General features: G+C 39.4%; 1 protein-coding gene, 1 long non-coding RNA gene and 1 pseudogene across 6 annotated transcripts in view; 2 read left to right on the top strand and 1 right to left on the bottom strand.

Moving 5' to 3' along the window:
- Window positions 1–123, bottom strand: part of LOC148718066 (uncharacterized) — a 4,453-nt gene extending 4,330 nt beyond the window's left edge. Inside the window, exon 1 of one of the 5 annotated variants that reach the window (XR_015994647.1) lies at window positions 1–123. This exon is cut by the window's left edge and continues 434 nt beyond it. This is a non-coding gene — a long non-coding RNA (uncharacterized LOC148718066). The other 4 variants (XR_015994646.1, XR_015994645.1, XR_015994644.1 and 1 more) reach the window with 4 other exon arrangements.
- Window positions 1–19,931, top strand: part of LOC148718064 (uncharacterized) — an 82,273-nt pseudogene that overhangs the window by 58,133 nt on the left and 4,209 nt on the right.
- On the top strand, window positions 9,205–19,424 carry LOC148718065 (uncharacterized). Its single transcript, XM_088743636.1, has 2 exons — window positions 9,205–9,277; window positions 13,226–19,424. Exon 2 carries the CDS (start codon window positions 13,240–13,242, stop codon window positions 17,299–17,301), a length of 4,062 nt encoding a protein of 1,353 aa, XP_088599762.1. The 5' UTR covers window positions 9,205–9,277; window positions 13,226–13,239; the 3' UTR covers window positions 17,302–19,424.

The following is a 19,931-nucleotide window of genomic DNA, read 5'->3' as shown; positions in this document are numbered from 1 at the left end:
TTGTTATTAGTATTAGTATTTACTTACATGAAATATCATTAAAAGCTAACTTTTTTGACAAGATCTTGTAACATTGTCTTAACATTGTTTTTAATAGATGTAAGAGTGTTGATACCTTAATTAATAGTTTTCTGAGATCTTGTCATTTTTTTTATCAATAGAATGCTGCAAACTGACTTTTGATGACAAGATCCTCTAAGGTTTCTTTAAGATCTTACAAGATTTTATCAAGATCTTTTAAGATCTTAAAATGCTACACATTGACTAAATTTGACAAGATCCTGTAAGATTTATTTTAAGATCTTACAAGATTATTATTAAGATCTTTTAAGATCTTAGCAAGTTGGATACTGATTTTTTTTCTGATAAGATCTTGTAAGATTCTCTTAAGATCTTACAAGATATTTTTTAAGATCTTAGAATGTTGAATATTGATTTCTTTGGATAAGATCTTGTAAGATCCTCTTAAGATCTTACAAGATTTTTACCAAGATTTTTTAAGATCTTAAGAGTTAAACAAGATCTTATTAAGATCTTAATCTTAATAAGAATCTTACAAGATTCTTGTAAGATCTTACAAGATCTTAATAAGATTTCCACCTGGGAATGCATGGAAATTTCCATAGACCTTCCATTAACATGGTATAATGTAAGAATAATGTTCAGCTATAATTGATATAGACATGTGAATGGAAATTTCCATAGACCTTCCATTAATTAACATGGTATATAATGTAAGATGTTCAGCTTTAATTGGTCTAGACATGTGCATGGAAATTTCCATAGATCTTCCATTAAAATGGTATAATGTAAGATGAAATTTCCATAGACCTTCCATTAACATGGTATAATGCAAGATGTTCAGCTATAATCGATCTAGACATGTGCATGGAAATTTCCATAGACCTTCCATAAAATGGTATAATGTAACATGTTCAGCTATAATTGATCTAGACATGTGCATGGAAATTTCCATAGACCTTCCGTTAAAATGGTATAATGTAAGATGAAATTTCCATAGACCTTCCAATAACACAGCAAAATTTAAGATGCACAGTTATAATTGGCCCTGACATGTCTATGGAAATTTCCATAGATCTTCCATTGACAGGGTAAATTCAGTAACGTTATAATCGATCCTGAAATGTGCATGGAAATTTCAAGAGATTTGCTTATTAAGTGTCCTGGTATAATGTAACATGCATATGATTTTTAAAGTCCCTTTGGATTATCATCTCTATGGTAATGTCTGCATATACATTTGTAAAAAAGATTCTTAGAAAAATCGCTTTCAGATATGCCATATCCTACTTGGTATATCTAAAGCACGTATGCATAAATTTCAGTAAATACTGAGTTCTCAAAAGAAAGTCTGTTTTTGTTGTAAAAGTTGTAATGAATTCAACTGTGGAGTGGCTTTTATAGACTATTAAACTTTTTTTCTTCCACATAGTTGAGTGTCCTGGTAAGAAAGATACATTGTAGAGTACATGTTACCCAACATATACTGAAGTGGCAAAGAAGCATCTCTTTGACTGTGATTTTTACCAAATTTTCTTTACTTCAGAAAATCTGCACTTAAAAAATTACGTGTTTTTAAGAGAAAGACATGTAAAAGTTTTGAACGAAACGATGAGAAAGATTAAGCTAATGAAACACAATTACGATTACAACTACTATTTATAACTTCTTGGAGCTTACCTTCTCTCCTTTGTCAGTATAAGTAGTCCGTGAAGAGAAAAAGAATGAGTCATCATTTTTTCACTAAAAAACGACTAGATCGTGAAATACGAAATTATCACATGCCATTTTACTCGGGTTTTTTCACGGTTCTCCGTCCTCAGCTCACGTTGCAATCTGATTAAAGTATAACCCAGTCTTTTCCCTCAAACTCCAAAATATGGGCATCAAAAGGTCAGGCCCCCGACACGCCTATTTTGTCAGCATCTTGGGAAAAAAAGACAAAATGCAAAAACCAAAAAAAAATTGAAAAGGAAAAAAGGAAAAGAAGTCAATTGAGTTAGTTCGGCCTATGGCCTGTCTTTTCTCAAGGCCAAGTTCAATCGAAAAAATGGTCAAAACAGTGTCTTTTTTTTGCACCTATCACATGACGAATTGATACATCCACTCTTTTTTATTTTCGTTTTGATATGATTCCATAGGTTTTTATTTCAGATTTGATGAAATGATACAGATGATACAGATTCCACGACCTGTAAAAGCAACGATTCAAATTAGTCATACTCTCTGTTCTGACATTTGGGTTTTAAACGGTTCAGAGCCATCGAATCTTTCCAGTAGTGTAAATATGTAAATAAAAAAGTTCGGGACTCAATTAAGTTATGTTCAAAACTGAAATATTTCGATCTGGGGTCAAAATCGGTAGCGTGTTTGGAGCGGTAACGAATGAACAAAATTACTCTCTTCCAGGCTCTCATTCTGTGGGGCATGAGGACTAGCGGGGTCGGGGAAGCGCGCGAACGACATAAGCAAAGACAGCTGTTAAGCAAACGGCTGCTTTAGCTGACTCCCGCTTGTGATCACTCAGCTGCTTTTGCATTCAGTTTTACTGAACGAGACCTTGCACTGGCTTGGGAGAAATTGCGAGTAACGCTTGGGTGATGGAGCGGTTCACATACGTTCTTGGGTCCAAAATACTACGCACATCGCTATGGATAAGCGGCTTTTCATCGTACACCCTGGCCTTGCATTACTTCAGATATCAGTCGCAGGAATGGAGGAGAGGTCTGTGCAAAGTTCAACGCCGAGGCGTCAACGTGGGTCTTTTTACAGGTTTGCTGCTTGTGTCATGGGTCCTGTTCTTAAACGCCCATTATCAAGTTATGTTTGATTTAGAACACATTAGAAAAGCCCTTACTCATAAGTGTCTAAATCGGAAAGCTTCCAACGGTGTTTGGTGTTCCCTTGTCACTTCCATATACTGGGGAATGTATTCGTCCATCGCTGTTTGCTACGTGTTTTTCTCTCTGTGCCTCGTGATGACGAACGATCTCACGAGAGGATACCATAGCCTGACTAAATGCACTGGGAATGTTCGAGATGCTGTAATAATGCACAAACAAGTGCTTGAACAAATTGAAGAAAAGATCAACTGGATACGGGTCTGGTTTTTAGTTTAATCTTTTTTTTTTTACCTCCATCGCCACAACAATAGCAACAGGTAAAAAAAAAAGGAGTACGGGGGGGAGGTCAAGAAGAAAACATTAATGGGAGGTTAGGAGCTAAAAGGTACGTAATGCCCTTGCACTGCTTTCCTTTATTTATCTCTTTCCTTGGGAAGAATCCGTATTTTAACTTTAAGACTGAGCATTGCACAAAATTATTTGATGTTATTATATGGCTGTGTCTCACAAGGACTGGGAACTACCGAATTGACGAATTTGATCAGCTGGAATCAATGTTGAAAGCTAGATTTTCCCATCTAGACCGGCATCTAGACCGGTCTAGAAAAAAAAGGTACAAAGAATACAAAAGAAATGGCATATAAGACACAGCCATATAATAAACATCTTATTAACCGAAGTAGGTCGGTATGTATGGGAGAATCTTGACCTCGGTCGCTGGTACAGACCTCACTGCGTTCGGTCTGTACTGGCGAACTCGGACAAGATTCCCCCATACAGACCTCCTGCTCGGTTAATAAGAACTAAATATTGCGTGAAACGTGACAGTTAGTAAACCTGGAAGACAGAAAACTAGCTGTCACCTATTTATGTTTAATACCTGCTTCCTTCTTTACTCGATACCTGTTCGAGTTGTATTTTCTTTGTTATTCTGTGAAAGTTGAGCAATCAGAAAGCAAGGAAGAATATAATTTTCCACGCATGCGCATGGAATCAGAGTAAGTAGCTTTCCTCTACTTACTTGGATGGAATTTATTGATTTTTGTTAAAGTCTGAGAAGATTATCATAAAAGTTAAAGTTCTCCTACGCTTCCTTTTTTGACAGGAATATAATCAATTCCTCATCTACTGCAACTTAATCGTATCTGCTCTGATCAAAAGTAATTATGTGGGTTTCATGTTTCAACTGCGACAAACAAAAATTTATTATCCGAAGTTTGCATTTGCTCAGCGAGAATGGGCTTCCGGCCGAGATAAACGATAGGACTGAGGACTAGAACGACTGCGAAACTGAGAAATATAGGCAGAGGATCATATTCGATTGGCTATTTGATGTGAGTAACCGGTGACGTTTGGTCGAAAGAAAGCAAACAGTCTGGTAGAGATGGCTTTCTTTATGGCAAGGCACCGATGTCTTAAGGTCGTGGTAAGTACGGTAAAGATGAATTTTTTTAGTGTGATATAAAAAGGAGTAACACCTTGATCATGGTTTGTTCAATGCAGTAACTTGGTGGAAGACATTTGTGATGTCGCGCTACGATAAAAACTGAAAAATACAGTCTACAAAGAGGAAGACAATCACAAACGAGGTCGGTCGAAAAGTTTCAACTTTCATTTAGAACATAAAGTATATTGTATCCGTTAATTAAATTGCGTAGTACCGGTGAGGGTAAAGTTGACTTGTTTAGAGTTACTCTCAGCTACTAAAGTCAACTGCCAAAAGTGGTGCTGGTCAGCCAAGCTTATGCAGATCTTTCGAGAGAGAAACTTAAGGAGGAAATAATGAAATTCATAATTTTTTTTTCTTTTTCTGAAAGGAAGATATCGAGGGCTATTCAGCCATTTTCTCTGAACGATTAAATGTTCCAACTAAAGTGAACGCATCTCGGTTTTTGTACTTCAAACGCTTATGACGGATGAGCATGCAAAAATAGAACATTTTACTCTGTTTAACAGGGGACGTCAGGCCGCAGTGTGGGTAGCATTTTTCAAATGTGAGGGTTATAAGGGGGTTTTAGAGCTAGGCGTAATATTTGAATAGGAACTGATCAATTATCAAATGAGATCGAGAAAAAGTTCAAGAAGTGATGTTTCTTTACTTAAGAAAATTCATTATGTACAAGAGGTGAACGAATGACACTCACTTCGCAAAATTTTAAAACGAAGAGGAATTTATTTCCCTAATCTTACACCAGATAGCGAGGGTTTAACTCTTCAGTTTTCACGCGACTTCGTAAAATTCAAAATGAAAATCGATAATCACGGAAGAATGAGTAAAGTTAAAACTCTGGGAGGAAGATATAGAGAGCTGCTCAGCAGTTTAGTCAGAATAATTAGGTGTTCGATGTTGAGTGAGTGTATTTCGGGTTTGTACGTCAAACTTTTATAATAAAGCTAGATGGATTTGAGCATGTAAAAACAAGATATTTTACTCTGTTTTACAGAAAACATCAGGCTTCAGTGTTCATCGCTTTAAACGGTTGGATTTTCTTTACAAAAACGATCTTAGTCCAACTAAAGTTTCTTTCTTGAGACGGTAAGCTATCTGTGCGTGGCAATCAACTTTGAATGTCTTCGTGAACTTTTCGTTTTCTACCCGGGGTGTGATTTGTATAATCGATGCCAAGAATGCTAATGAAAATAAGTGAATCTATTTCGGTTTTTGGGTGTCAGACGTTTTATTAGAAATTTGAGCTTCCAAGATGAAAACAATTTTTCTATTTTTAACTGGAAACGTCAGGCTTCAGTGTTCATCTCCTTGGAACGGTTGGATTTTCATTTCAAGGTCGATCACAGTACAACTGGAGCTTCTTTTTTGAAACGGTAAGCTATCTGTGCGTGATGATCGACACATTGTCTTCGTGAAAATTTTATTTCATAGTTAGTGTGATTGGATGATTAAGACAAATATATTAACAAAAAAATAAGTGAATGTATTTCGGTTTCGCACGTCAAACGTTAGAACAAATGACGGATTTGAGCTTCCAAAATGAACATTTTACTCTGTTTTACAGGAAACGTCAAGCCGTCAGTGATCATCTCTTTGGAACGGTTGGACTTTCAAGACAAGATCGACCACTGTACAACTGAAGCTTCTCTCTTTAAACGGTAAGCTATCTGTGCGTAATTTGCTGTATATACTGTATAATTTACTGTATAATTGTCTTCGTGAACTTTTCATTTTCTAGCTGGTGTGATTTGTATGACCGAAGACAAAAAAAACTAACTGATGTAATCGAGATAAAAAACGGAGGAAGTCGATCGGTAATTTACTCGAAAATTATCTCATTATCACCGGTCATTACCCTTGAAGGCGTTAACTCTAGATGACTTAAACATGATACCAAGCCGATAACATTCGCTGTATCCAAAGTAATAAACCAATCTCGTTCCCAGGTCTCTCATCTTCCCGCCCCCTGGAGCGAGCGAGGAGAAACCCTGGTTTAGGCTGGTCACGTGTTTAGACAGCAAAAAATTCCTTAGGGACGAGTCGTTTGTTTGCTTGATTTTTGCCCCATATCCTTTGTCATCTTCAAATCAACACTATCGTTGTTCAGGTCGCCACGTTTTATAGCAGCCTTCAAGTCGCTATATCTCGGAGTTGGTATTGTAACGTTAATTTAAAACCCAAACAAGTCCAGTGTTTAGAAGCGATATATTCGGGCAGAGATGTGGTGGCCGTTTTTAAGACCGACGGGATACGGCAAATCTTTGATTTTTCACTCTTCTTCGAGAAGTTAAACAGTCAACGACCTGTACCTTCCTTGTCATTTCGTCCAGTTGTTTATGTCGTTTCGCCTTTGAATACCTTTATTAAAGATCAAATAAGAACGAGCACCGTTACGATAAAACTCTGACTTTCACTGATCACCGTTTTGAAAGAAATAAAAATTTTTTCAAGCGTCTTTTCAAGGCCTGCATAATAGATGTGGAAAAAATTTTTCTTATCTCAACGGCGGCCATAAATGTCCTCGGCGGCGGCGAGTGATGCGCGATTTCCTTTCGCATAGATGTTCTTCGAGCAAGATACGTCTTCAACTGATTTACAAAGCCTGCAACAATTGATATTTATCGTAGTGGAAGACTTACGGATCTTTTTGGGCGTCTGCTGAATATTCTCAGTTGACATTCGGTTCGAAGCGTTTCGTGTGTAGTTTGTTTTGATTGCCAATAAGCTACGCTCGCCAGTGGACTAAGTGGAGAGAAAATCCCACTTATCTGCCCCTCCCTCAAACCGCTAATTTGAAATCTCCTAAAATCTGGGAGACACGTGACAAGCCTAAACCAGGGTCTCTCCTCGCTCGCTCCAGGGGGCGGGAAGACAAGAAACCCTGGGAACGAGGTTGAGTAATAAACAAGAATTGATACTTCCGTCTTTTGGGAGGGGAGAGAGGGGGAAATGATCCTAAACCTACTTTACGTTGTAGGACTCGTGGGCCTGTAAAAAACTTTCCTCAAAACTAACAACAGTCATTTCCCCAGGTCAAACGTTTGTATTTCCTTTTTGCTTTGAAACTCGCAATTCGAGAGCGCTAATAGCGAGGAATCATCCGATTAATGATTAAATTCTATATGGCTGAGTTCGTTCTTTCATTCGAAACTTATGAAACAATTGCAATTAATAAAAAAAAACATTTAAACACGACTAGCTTTTCGTATTCATGTCAAAATTTTCTGATTTTTCGGAAATAGCAAAATTTTCTCTTTCTAAGGGTACACGACTAATTGAGAATGCTGGTTGACTGTTATGAAAGTATATTACATCTTCACTAAGTGGTATGGCATGGTTTGTTATCCCGGCATGTAATACAATGAATACCTCATAGCTTATGCACTATTTATCTTTCTTATTTAACATGAAAAACAAAGAGAAGATAAACTGAATGATTCCTAATACGTTGGGTCTGGTTGGTCAATTCAGTTTCCAAGCGGATGCCTTATTAGGTTATATTTTATGTCCTAAAAGCGATAGAACACATTTTTCCGGGCTCTTTAACGTGATAACGCCGCATGGGATGTTGGGAGATCACTGAAATATATTGATTAGGAACTGACTGATTGTCAAGTAAGATTCATTATAATTTATGCGAGATTTGCAGATGTCAGCGAGGGTTGAACTCCACAGCTTTCATGCGAAATCATAAAATTCAAAATGAAAATCCAATATCACGGAAGTTTGAATAAAATCCTATCTCTGGAAGAAAGATATGGAGAACCATACAGCAGTTTACTAAGAATAATCAAGTGTTGCAACAAAAGTAGATGAATTTCGGTATTGTAGGTCACAACGTGTATATATTAAATCAGCAATGACGGATTTGAGCATGCAAAATTGAGAAATTTTACTCTGTTTTACAGGGAACGTCAGGCTTTAGAGTTCATCAATTTAGAACGGCTGGATCTTCATCACAAGATCGATCACAGTACAACTGAAGCTTTTATCTTTAAATGGTAAGCTATCTATGCGTGATAATCAGCTCGTTCCCTTCTTGAACTTTTCGTTTTCTTAAAGATGTGATTTGCATGATCAAAAACAAAAATACTAACTTATATAACAGATCAGAAAAAACGGACGGAGCCCATTGGTAATTTGCTCTAAAATAACCACGTCACTGGTCTTTACACCTGAAGGCGTTAACTCCAGACGACTAATATGTGGCACCAAGCAGCCTCCCCCATAACCAATACATAACGAGGAAAATTTTTGCGGGAATATGACGTCCCCTGAGCCGTCGGATCAATCTTAGACGTTTTAGTATTTAGCACTGTTGAGATTTTTTCGACTCGAGCCGTGTTTTGACAATCCCGTTGAGCTAATCAAAATACAAACAAATGGTAAAAAACTCAGCAATATTGCACACCAAAACGTCTAATAAGAACCTAGTGTCCAAATATGGCGCGCTATTTGTATGCGATTCGCACGTTATTTGTACATTCCTTAACGTAGTTAAATAATAATGAACTGCTTGTACATGGTTGATAGGAGAAACTTTTTGCGGAGGAATATGGCGAAAGTTGCTGTACTTTGCTCCTCGGTAGGGAACCAAAGTCACGTCCTCAAACGGTGATCACCTGTAAATCTCTGCCCGAAACCTGGGGGTAGTTGTCACTCACCAGTGGGAAACCTAAGACGTAAAAAATGACATGGGATGCTTGTCAATTATCTTAATGCTTCACAGTAACTGAAATCACTGGCTACATGCATTTAATGAGTTTGATTTATTTTTTTAAAATGGTGTGACAAAACAATCACCAATATTGTGGACACATCGCAACTTTTGTTCCATTTGTAGAGATCATTATTTGTTCATTACCAATCGCTTTTATTCCCTTTTTTCCAGGTAAATGCATCATCCAAGCACTAACTTTGTTTTCATCAACGTGAACGCTGGATGTTTCTGACTTTTTAAATTGTAAGTTATTTGTTTAGGATTACTTGTGGGTCTTTTGTTTTTAAGTGGCAAACCTAACTGAACTAGATTGAAAAAGTCTACAAATTCACTGGCTTGTATACGCAACACGTCAGCGTTGCAGACTACAATATTGAGTAGTCTTCTATAACGGCTATTTTAGCGCTGACCTGTTGTGTCTACAAGCCAGTGAAATACAACAAACAGCTATTAGAGCTCATCACAAACAGTCCTTCCAGCTACTTTTTGCGGTTCTTCTCTTAACTCCATCTGATTTATTTGTCGAAATACCATCTTATTTACAAATACATTTACATGTACTGCGAACAAGGACAGTTGTCTTTAATCTAGTCTGAGCGAACACAACATTTGAGCGCGCATGTAATATGACTACCATTTACTACCAGCTCACACAAAATTACGCCTTCCCTGATCTCTTCGAAAAATTCCCAAAACTCTAGGTTCGAACTGTTTTTTTTTTTTACGCTAAATGGTGAAATAAACTATTCTTTGACGGTTGAACCCATTGAGACCCTCACGAAATTGTTCTCCCACCCATTCTTCAGAACTGAAGTTTTCCAGTTCTTTTGTACTTTTCCCGAGAGTTCGACCAGTTGCACTGTTTTCCTCCTTGAAGTTTATTTTCAAATTCGCCACCCCGCTCAAACGAATATAAAACATTTATCATTCAATAAGCAACCACAATTGGGGCGTGTCAACACGAGCCATATGCGACCCTCTTCATTATACCTTCATCATCAAAATGGATCGGAATGACACAACAAACAGAATGAAAACTCAGAAATGTAAAAGACGTAGCAAGAAAAACTACCCAACAAAACAATCTAAACTATGTTCGTATAACAATGATTCCGTAAACGAGCCAAAACTTTCAAATAGCAGCATGCAAAAACTACGTCTAAAAGAAACTGATAACCCCAAGTCGTAAGACGCGAATGAATCTAAGTGACAACAACTCTAATATGTATAACCTACCGCTAATGAAGCATTTGTAACAACATACCATGTAACACCCCAAAGAGAGGGCTACATAACCCATGATAAATACATTTGGCAGAAAACAAACAGCGGAGCGTTGTTTTCGCTCGATAACCATAACCATTACGCGACCTAAAATTCAAGGTAAATTGCGCGGGAAAATACGGTTTACGATACATCCAAAGTACAAACGACTGCAATATTTTACCTTCTTTTAAGGCCATTCTCGCTTACAATGAGGCTTCTAGGATAGGTTTCCAAGTCTTTAGGTTTTTTCAGCACTCCTATTTTTAACGTTTCATTAGTCTCCTTGAGCGTTTTCTTCGTCCGTATTCCTTCGCCTTGGCTTGGTATTTTTTCAGTATTTATTTCCTGGAATTTTGGTTTCTGACATTCCTTACTTAGCATAGAGGGGGTCTAATATCGGGGGGAAGGGAGCTTATAACCGGATGAATGTTTTTTGTTTGCAAGTAGATGGGCCTATAACCTTATATGGGCCTATAACCTTATATGAGCCTATAACCTTATATGGGCCTATAACCAGGAGTGCTGATAGGCGGGCGGAATTTTACGATATTCTTTTCCATGCATCTCTTAGCCGATAATGTGTTCCTTATTTGAAGGAACTCCTCTGAGCTCAAAGAATCTTCTATGGAACTTATTTCTTTCTTTTATGCAAGGGTTCTCCGCATTTTTTTGTACCTCTTAAACCGTCCTTCTCTATCTGAAAGACAACAATAAAATCTTAACCAAAGTAATCTAATCAAGTTTGTAAACAAACATCAAGTGATTTGAAAAATCTGATAACCAGAAAGCGGAAACTAAACAAGAGAAGTTGATATACGTTAAGTGTACCGACTAATAGAGGGGTAAACCACTTTTTAGGGAGAGTAAAGTTCGCTGTCTTTTATCTGAGATATTACGGGAAATGGAATACGTGCACAAAAACGATACCAATTGACATTACGTCGCCACATAAAAGACGAGGTCAAATTGCCTATGTTGTTGTCTAATTTGACCATGTTTACTGAAATTAGCCAATCAGCAAACAGTTGGTGAGAAATTGAAGAAGTATTCATATTTTCAGTATATTATTCCCTATTGCCGATCTTCAATTTTATAAGCTATGAAGTTCTGGATATTGAAATACTGCAAACTCAGTGCCTTTTCCCTTACTTGGGGGTGGGCTTTTACCCGTCCCACCTCCAACTAAGGGAAAAGGCCCTGGAACCGAGGTTGGAAATACTGTTTAAGTATTGACTTAAACTTCTTACGCAAACGGGGAAAACATGAACGTAGGTCAAACTTCAGTGGCTTTAACACGATTCCAGAGATCATACCCTGATCCCTGAAATAGTTTCAAACCAATGGCCCCTCTTGCAGCCATCAGATACTGTAGCTAGAGCTATTGAAAAGTGAAAAATCCGGCAAACGCTAAATTTGGTCTCAGTAGCACTTTAAGAGCCACTGACCATAAATATCGAGAATCCGCCGACAGTTGCAAGATTTCGTAATTCATTTCATTTTTTCTAAAGGACCCTTTTAGTGAATCTTTTTCGAAAATTGTATCAAAAAGTTCGATCGCGCTTTTTTTCCCCGAAAAATCAAAAAGTTCAAAATACGCCCGGATGGCCATTGTCCGCCACGTAAAGCAATGAAAAAAATTATGCAACTTCGGTAACTTCGTACGCTACAAAGCGATGCAATCCCGCTTATTAATTTTGTGTGCTAGCAGAGGGTCCTTTAATCTCTTGGAAAATATTAATTTCTTGCTATGTTGTTGCGTTAAGTCTGAATAGTGACTCGTCGGCGTTGAAATAGAGTACTTCGCGTCTTTTTCGCAGAGGTAAAATAAAGGTCAACTTCAATGGCCTATAAATAGGTATGCCATATACATTTACTGATCATAATATACATCATGTCAAAGCTTTATCCTTGTATTTTCATTCCTCCAATTCTCTGTATTCGTCCGGCATTAGCGGCGCGTCCATGTTTAAAAGAGTTTGGGTTTTTGTCTTAAAATGCAAGGCATATCGCTGAACAGCTGTCACGACCCATTTAAAAGCCTTTAAAATGGTCCGTTACGATATATTTACAAATTAAAATATACATCATCTTTAAGCTTTATCCTTGAAGTTTAATTCCTCAAAGTATCTTTCTTGGCCCGCCATAGGCGGCGCGTCCAGCTTGAAAAGAGTTCGGGCTAAAATGACAAAAATTGTATTGCGATCCGTTGAACGGCTGTCACGGAAGGGGTCAAGGCCAATCTTTTAGCTTGGCCAGTAATGTGGCCAGGAATGAACCAAATACGAGACCTCTTCCTTTACGAGACTATTCAGACTTCCTATTTTCTAAGAGATAAAAGGAACGTCTGCTAGCACACAAAGTTAAAAAGCAGGATTGCATCGCGTTGTAACCGTACGAAGTTGCCGAACATGCGTAATTTTTCATTAGGGAGCTTTAGCAACGACGACGGCGACGGCGACGGCAACGAGAACGGCAGAAAACAATAGGCTTAATGAGCAAAAACAATCGCCCTGCACGTCCGTTTAACATTTTGGTACATTTCTTTGCCGCTCTCGGCAAGACAACATTGTGAAATAACCAAACTTTAGGTTTTCTCGAGAACGTGAGCGCATGACGGTTAATTTTTCTTTCTTTTTCCTTACTTTAGCGCCATTCGTAGTGATATAGTCCCTGAATAATTCGCCAGCATTTTCCAAGTAAAACACATCGGAATAACCTCGAAAGAGTTAAAAAAACCAAAAGTTAGAAATTGACACGACGTTTTCTTTGCCGTCGCCGTCGTCGTTGCTAAAGCTCCCCATTGCTTTACGGGGGAAGGGAGGAAGAGAATGGCCATCTGGGCGTAGTTTGAACTTTTCGATTTTAAATTATTCGCCTCAGATGTGTAGTAGTTAACTCTCCGCATTTTTTTTTTATCAATAACAGCGAAGAGACCTGTGATGGACAACACAGGAGAAGATTTTGTCACGTTAGCTATCAACATAGGTTTAGCTGTCGCCACTTTCCTTCTCAACACTGGTTTCGTTAGAAGAGCCATCCTATTCTGCGAAGAATGTTCAGTTCTACTAAACAATGGAAATTTAAGCAAGAAAAGTCCAGTTTCGAAATTACTTCATAAAAGCATTTTAAATTTAAGGAGAAAGGTGGTGTCCAAAGTATTACTCTTGTCTCAGGACTCTGATGACAACTTCCATAAAGGTTGCCTAAATTTAGTTCTTGGTAGAATACTTCGAGCTCAAAAGAATCTTAAGGAGGCAATAAAATTTTATGAGACGGCAAAAAACATCATGAAAGCATCTGGCAATGTAAAAGAAGAAGCAGAATGCTACAACGAACTGGGAACATTATTCAAGTCGCTTAGTCAACATAACAAGGCCCGAGAGTATCTGGAGAAAGCACTCGCTATCAAAAAAGTTGTTGGCGACAGAGATGGAGAAGCAACAAGCTACGCAAACTTAGGAACATTGTTCCGATCGCTTGGTCAATACTACAAGGCCCGAGAGTATCTGGAGAAAGCACTCGCTATCAAAAGAGCTGTTGGCGACAGAGATGGAGAAGCAACAATCTACGAAAACTTAGGAACATTGTTCATGTCGCTTGGTCAGTATGACAAGGCCCGAGAGTATCTGGAGAAAGCACTCGCTATCAAAAGAGCTGTTGGCGACAGAGATGGAGAAGCAACAATCTACGGAAGCTTAGGAACATTGTTTATGTCGCTTGGTCAATATGACAAGGCCCGAGAGTATCTGGAGAAAGCACTCGCTATCAAAACAGCTGTTGGCGACAGAGATGGAGAAGCAGCAAACTACGGAAACTTAGGAACGTTGTTCCGATCGCTTGGTCAATACGACAAGGCCCGAGAGTATCTGGAGAATGCACTCGCTATCAAAACAGCTGTTGGCGACAGAGATGGAGAAGCAGCAAACTACGGAAACTTAGGAATATTGTTCCGATCGCTTGGTCAATACGACAAGGCCCGAGAGTATCTGGAGAAAGCACTCGCTATCAAAAAAGCTGTTGGCGACAGAGATGGAGAAGCAGCAATCTACGCAAACTTAGGAACATTGTTCCGATCGCTTGGTCAATACGACAAGGCCCGAGAGTATCTGGAGAAAGCACTCGCTATCAAAAAAGCTGTTGGCGACAGAGATGGAGAAGCAGCAATCTACGGAAACTTAGGAACATTGTTCATAGCGCTTGGTCAATATGGCAAGGCCCGAGAGTATCTGGAGAAAGCACTCGCTATCAAAAAAGCTGTTGGCGACAGAGATGGAGAAGCAGCAATCTACGCAAACTTAGGAACATTGTTCCGATCGCTTGGTCAATACGACAAGGCCCGAGAGTATCTGGAGAAAGCACGCGCTATCAAAAAAGCTGTTGGCGACAGAGATGGAGAAGCAGCAATCTACGCAAACTTAGGAACATTGTTCCAATCGCTTGGTCAATACGACAAGGCCCGAGAGTATCTGGAGAAAGCACTCGCTATCAAAAAAGCTGTTGGCGACAGAGATGGAGAAGCAACAAGCTACGGAAACTTAGGAACGTTGTTCCAATCGCTTGGTCAATACGACAAGGCCCGAGAGTATCTGGAGAAAGCACTCGCTATCAAAACAGCTGTTGGCGACAGAAATGGAGAAGCAACAAGCTACGGAAACTTAGGAACGTTGTTCATATCGCTTGGTCAATACGACAAGGCCCGAGAGTATCTGGAGAAAGCACTCGCTATCAAAAAAGCTGTTGGCGACAGAGATGGAGAAGCAGCAATCTACGCAAACTTAGGAATATTGCTCCGATCGCTTGGTCAATACGACAAGGCCCGAGAGTATCTGGAGAAAGCACTCGCTATCAAAAAAGCTGTTGGCGACAGAGATGGAGAAGCAGCAAGCTACGGAAACTTAGGAACGTTGTTCATATCGCTTAGTCAATACGACAAGGCCCGGGAGTATCTGGAGAAAGCACTCGCTATCAAAAAAGCTGTTGGCGACAGAGATGGAGAAGCAACAATCTACGGAAACTTAGGAACGTTGTTCACATCGCTTGGTCAATACGACAAGGCCCGAGAGTACCTGGAGAAAGCACTCGCTATCAGAAAAGCTGTTGGCGGCAGAGATGGAGAAGCAGACATCTACGGAAACTTATCGCAACTTTATTTGTCTCTTGGTAAATTTGGGGAGGCCGACAAATGTCTTGAAAGAGCAATGGCAATTAGAAGGAAAGACGGTGACCGAATAGGAGAAACGAATGATTTCATAAATCTTGGAACAATCGCTCATCAGCGGGGTTTGTATGAGAAGTCTAAGGAATATCACGAAAGAGCACTTGCAATTTCGATAGAGGCTGGCAGCAGACTAGGAGAGGTAGTCAGTTACGCACACTTGGGATCATGTTTCCACTCCATTGGTAAATATGACATGGCCGAAAAATACTCCAGGAAGGCCCTCCGACTCAGTAGAGATATTAAGGAAATTTTGAACGAATTTAAATGCCTTTGTCAGCTAGCGGTGTTGAAAGTATCACAAGTTGATTTTAAAGCCGCGTTTTCGTACCTATTTCAAAGCATTGAAAAGTTCGACACTATACGAGGTTCCCTTAAAGAAAACGATCAGCTTAAAACGTCACTTTTAGAGAAGCACGGTACCTTTCCCTACAAGATGCTCAGTCAGTTGCTTTCTTCCAATGCGAAGCCCGAAGACGCTCTTTATGTCAAGGAACTAAGACGGGCAAGAGGCTTGGCCGACTTGATGGCGACTCAATACTCCTTAAAAGAGCAGATTACAGGCAGTCCAGAAACGTGGTGTGGCATTCAGAATGTTATTCCAAGAGAAGGAGACTGTGCATGCTTGTATATTTCGATTGATGAAGAATCTGTTCGGTTTTGGGTTCTCAAAGCAACGAGAGCCATTCTTTTTTTAAAAAGAAAAGTGAATCTTCGCCCAAGCGAGGTGACTGGACTAGTCCCTTCCTTAGATGAGTTTTTCTCAAGAAGTTTCCTTGGCATTTTACCCGAAGAGAAATGCGAAGATCGATCGTTTGACGATACCGAGTCAATGTCGCTTGTCCATGAAAATTGCGCCCTGATGCGTGACGACGATGCTGTTAAAGTTATTAAAGCGAATCTTCACTTATGCCACAAGATAATCATCGCTCCTGTGGCTGATTTACTGAAGGAGTCCGAGGTCATAATCGTCCCCGATTCCTGTATGTACCAAGTTCCATTTGCAGCCTTACGTGAAGAAGGAGGCAAGTATTTCTCGGAGACGGCTAGGATCCGTATCGTTCCCTCTTTAACGACTCTCAAGATTATTCAGGAGAGCCCCCCAGAGTATCACGGTCAGGCCGGGGCATTGATAGTAGGTGACCCTGAGGTTGGAGAGGTGATTTACAACGAAAGACGCAGGACAATAGAGCCATTGCCATGTGCAAGAAATGAGGCAGAGATGATTGGAAGAATTCTTGGCGTAACACCTCTGACTGCACACCATGCAACAAAGGAGGCTGTACTTCAAGCGATTAACTCAGTGAGTCTAATTCATCTTGCTGCACATGGAGATGCCGAAAGAGGAGAGATTCTTCTTTCTCCTAAGCGCTCAACACCCTTTATTCCACGAGAAGAAGCCTACCTTTTGACGATGGCGGACATCTCACAAACTAAGCTGCGAGCTAAACTGGTGGTACTTAGCTGTTGTCACAGTGCTCGTGGACAGATTAGAGCTGAGGGAGTTATTGGAATCGCTCGAGCGTTCATAGGATCCGGTGCTCGCTCAGTGTTGGCGGCACGATGGGCCTTGGATGACAGAGCCACAGAGAAATTCATGGGTTGTTTTTACGAACATTTGTTCCGTGGTGAAAGTGCCAGTGAATCTCTTTACGAGGCCAGAAAGTGGATGAGGAATAACGGCTTTGAAGACATTTCTAAGTGGGCCTCGTTCATGCTAATTGGCGACAACGTGAGTTTTGATTTTGGAAAGTGGCCAAAGTCTACTACACCTAAAGAGCCATGAGTCAAGTAAACTCTGTGCATCAGAAGGTACTGGGACTGAGGAAAGCTTGTTTATTTCAATCGCCCCCTTTCCTTAATTGAAAATGACTCCATTTGTGAAAGAGATCTTCGAGATAAACTGGTGGTAATCCGCCATTGTCGCGAGCATCTCGTCAAAGAGTTTGTAATATATAACATGGAACAGAACAGTTTATAATGCAGAGTTGAAATTTGACAGAGAACAAACTTCAAGAACTTTATTTTTCGAAAAGCGAATTGTTAAGCAGTCAAAATAAGCAAAATTTCCTAAATTGTCTTTTCGACAGCTATTAGTCAATGAAGCCAAGAAAATTGAAAGTAAATTATTTCCTTAAGTGATGCCTATGATTGCCTAAGCACACATTGGGTACTTTTTTCGAAAGATGTTTTTGTAACACCAAACATATTTGGAATTTTTTTGGTAATTTTTTTGACAAGGTATCATATGGCACCTCAAGTATGATAAAAAAGTTTTCCCCATTGGAGTATCATTATGTAAAGTTTTTATGGTTTTTCTTTTGGAAGGAAATACGTAATGATATTTCAGATTTTTTTTTTTTTAAGTGCCTTCCGTACTCGATTTATTTACTACTATCTTTTTGATTTGACGGAATTAAATCTTCGGGGAAAAAATTTTTTTCGAGCAATAAAGGTTTAAGTTACTAGTTAAAGAAGCAGCTTAAAATTCAGTCATATCAAACTCACGGGGTACAAATAGTCTCTTACTGAACTTCGTGACCACGCCCACTTCATCGGCCCACTCAAATCGAGTGCGATTTTTAGATGTTATATCATCTTGATAAAAAGGCTGATAGTTTCGAAAAAAACTGTTTGGGGCTGCGTCGGTGGGAGTAACGAAATAATTTGGATATATCAACAAAGTTGAAATGGTAAATTGGCCACCGTAATGATTACAAAAGCTGACGTTTCGAGCGTTAGCCCTTCGTCGGAGCCGACGAGCCCTTCATCTTGCCGACTCTCCCTATAAAAAGTTAACAATGTACCACCGAAATATTGAACTATAATATCATGGCTTTCCATTTTATGTATTTTCGTACTACAAAGTAAAGTTTTTCCCTCGTCATTTTCACCTTTTCCCGAGCGGGTCCGTCAAAATTAAGAAGGCGTTCGTGGTCAAAACAAGACCGAGCAAGGAGTCTTGGGCGATTTCTCTTTTACGCAAGCGCAAATTGAAAATGTACCGCCAAAATCAAAGAGAGGAACAAACTTCCTTTGTTTTGATTTGTAAATTGTCGAACAAGGAGCAGATTGAACCTCGTCAAATGGCTAGTCAAAACAGCCACACCCTCCTCCTTTTGCTCGTTTCCTGTTTTATAAGCGTGAAAGCAGTGGGAGAAGAATCGGGTAGCTCGGAAAGCGCTTCGGCTATTAATTTACCATCGTTTACTTACGAGATAAACAAGTAAGATTTGTAAAGTTATTTTCCGAAAGAGTCGGAATAAATACATTTTTTTCAGGTTAGCTTGCTGTTTTTAACCTAAACGTCGTCCAATAAATTTTTCTTGCAGCCTACTAATCTATACAATTTCGAAGGAAAATATTCAGATGCTTCACCGTCCCCGAAGGGTCTCCACTCATCGAAGCGTGTACTGTAGCCAATGTAGTGAATTTTCAGTCTCTCGTTGGGTTTGTCAACCCCCGTGACTTCAACTTCATACAATTTTGTATCTTTTCTCTGTAAAATGACCTTTTTAACATAGGTTTATGCTGAGTATTCGTTGCAGAATCACTTTGGTTCTCTTATCTCTCTCTTTGGCTTGTCCGCCATTTTGAAAATTTTCTCAGGAGGGCATCTGGGTTAGCGGCCGCGCCAGGCTGGAACCGACAAAAACAAATGTCCATCGCAGTGGGGAAACAGTTTGATATGAATGTTCGGATTACAGAGAGAACTTCTAAGGTTATAAAGGGACTTAACAAATTGATTTCGTGCATGTACCCGTTACCAGGGAAACTTGAGTAACACAATTTCAATTGGGCTTTTTTAGATTTCAATTTTGTCTTAACTTTTCTCCTAGACCCATTTTTTGCTGTAATTGATATGCATTGAAAGAAGAAAGTAAATAAAAATACAAGTTTTAGTTTTTACTCCGGGTATGTTTTCTCGTCTCTTCTTCACCCAAGTTAGCACTTTAATTCCCCTACCCAGTCCTTTTCCGATTCATTGTTGAACAGTCAAACCAAATGGCTGAATAAAAGTAATGATCTTACTGGAGACTTTTTGAACAAGACAAAAAGGAAATAATTAAAATGAAAGAAAAAAATAGCCATAAAATTATGGCTGGCTCCAATGGCGGGAAGGATGAGAGGAATCCTTCGTACCCGTCTAAGCAAGGGGAGAACTGTTTATACCATCACCACCACCCACGGGGGATTCATCGTGCGTAGGAGTTGCAGAATACAGAAATCCACTGCATTGTTAGTCTCCATCGCAGCCTTTTTTTTTGGATGTCACGCAACGCTCCCCCAAAAGAACGGCTGCTGACAACCGAACTACATTCCTTTCTCCGAATTGGCCAATCACAGCTCGGGTTCCATTTTCAGGAACCTTTTCGCGCCAGACTCACCTTTTGAGACTCGTCCAATCAGATATCG

Source organism: Stylophora pistillata, chromosome 13 (genome assembly GCF_964205215.1).
Source record: "Stylophora pistillata chromosome 13, jaStyPist1.2, whole genome shotgun sequence".
NCBI lineage: Eukaryota > Metazoa > Cnidaria > Anthozoa > Scleractinia > Pocilloporidae > Stylophora > Stylophora pistillata.
The sequence above is the reverse complement of the archived record's forward strand: the minus strand, read 5'-3'. Positions and strand labels throughout refer to the sequence as shown.

Excerpts from the sequence above, each read along its gene's own strand:
- LOC148718065 (XM_088743636.1), top strand. The coding sequence starts at position 13,240 with ATGGACAACACAGGAGAAGATTTTGTCACGTTAGCTATCAACATAGGT.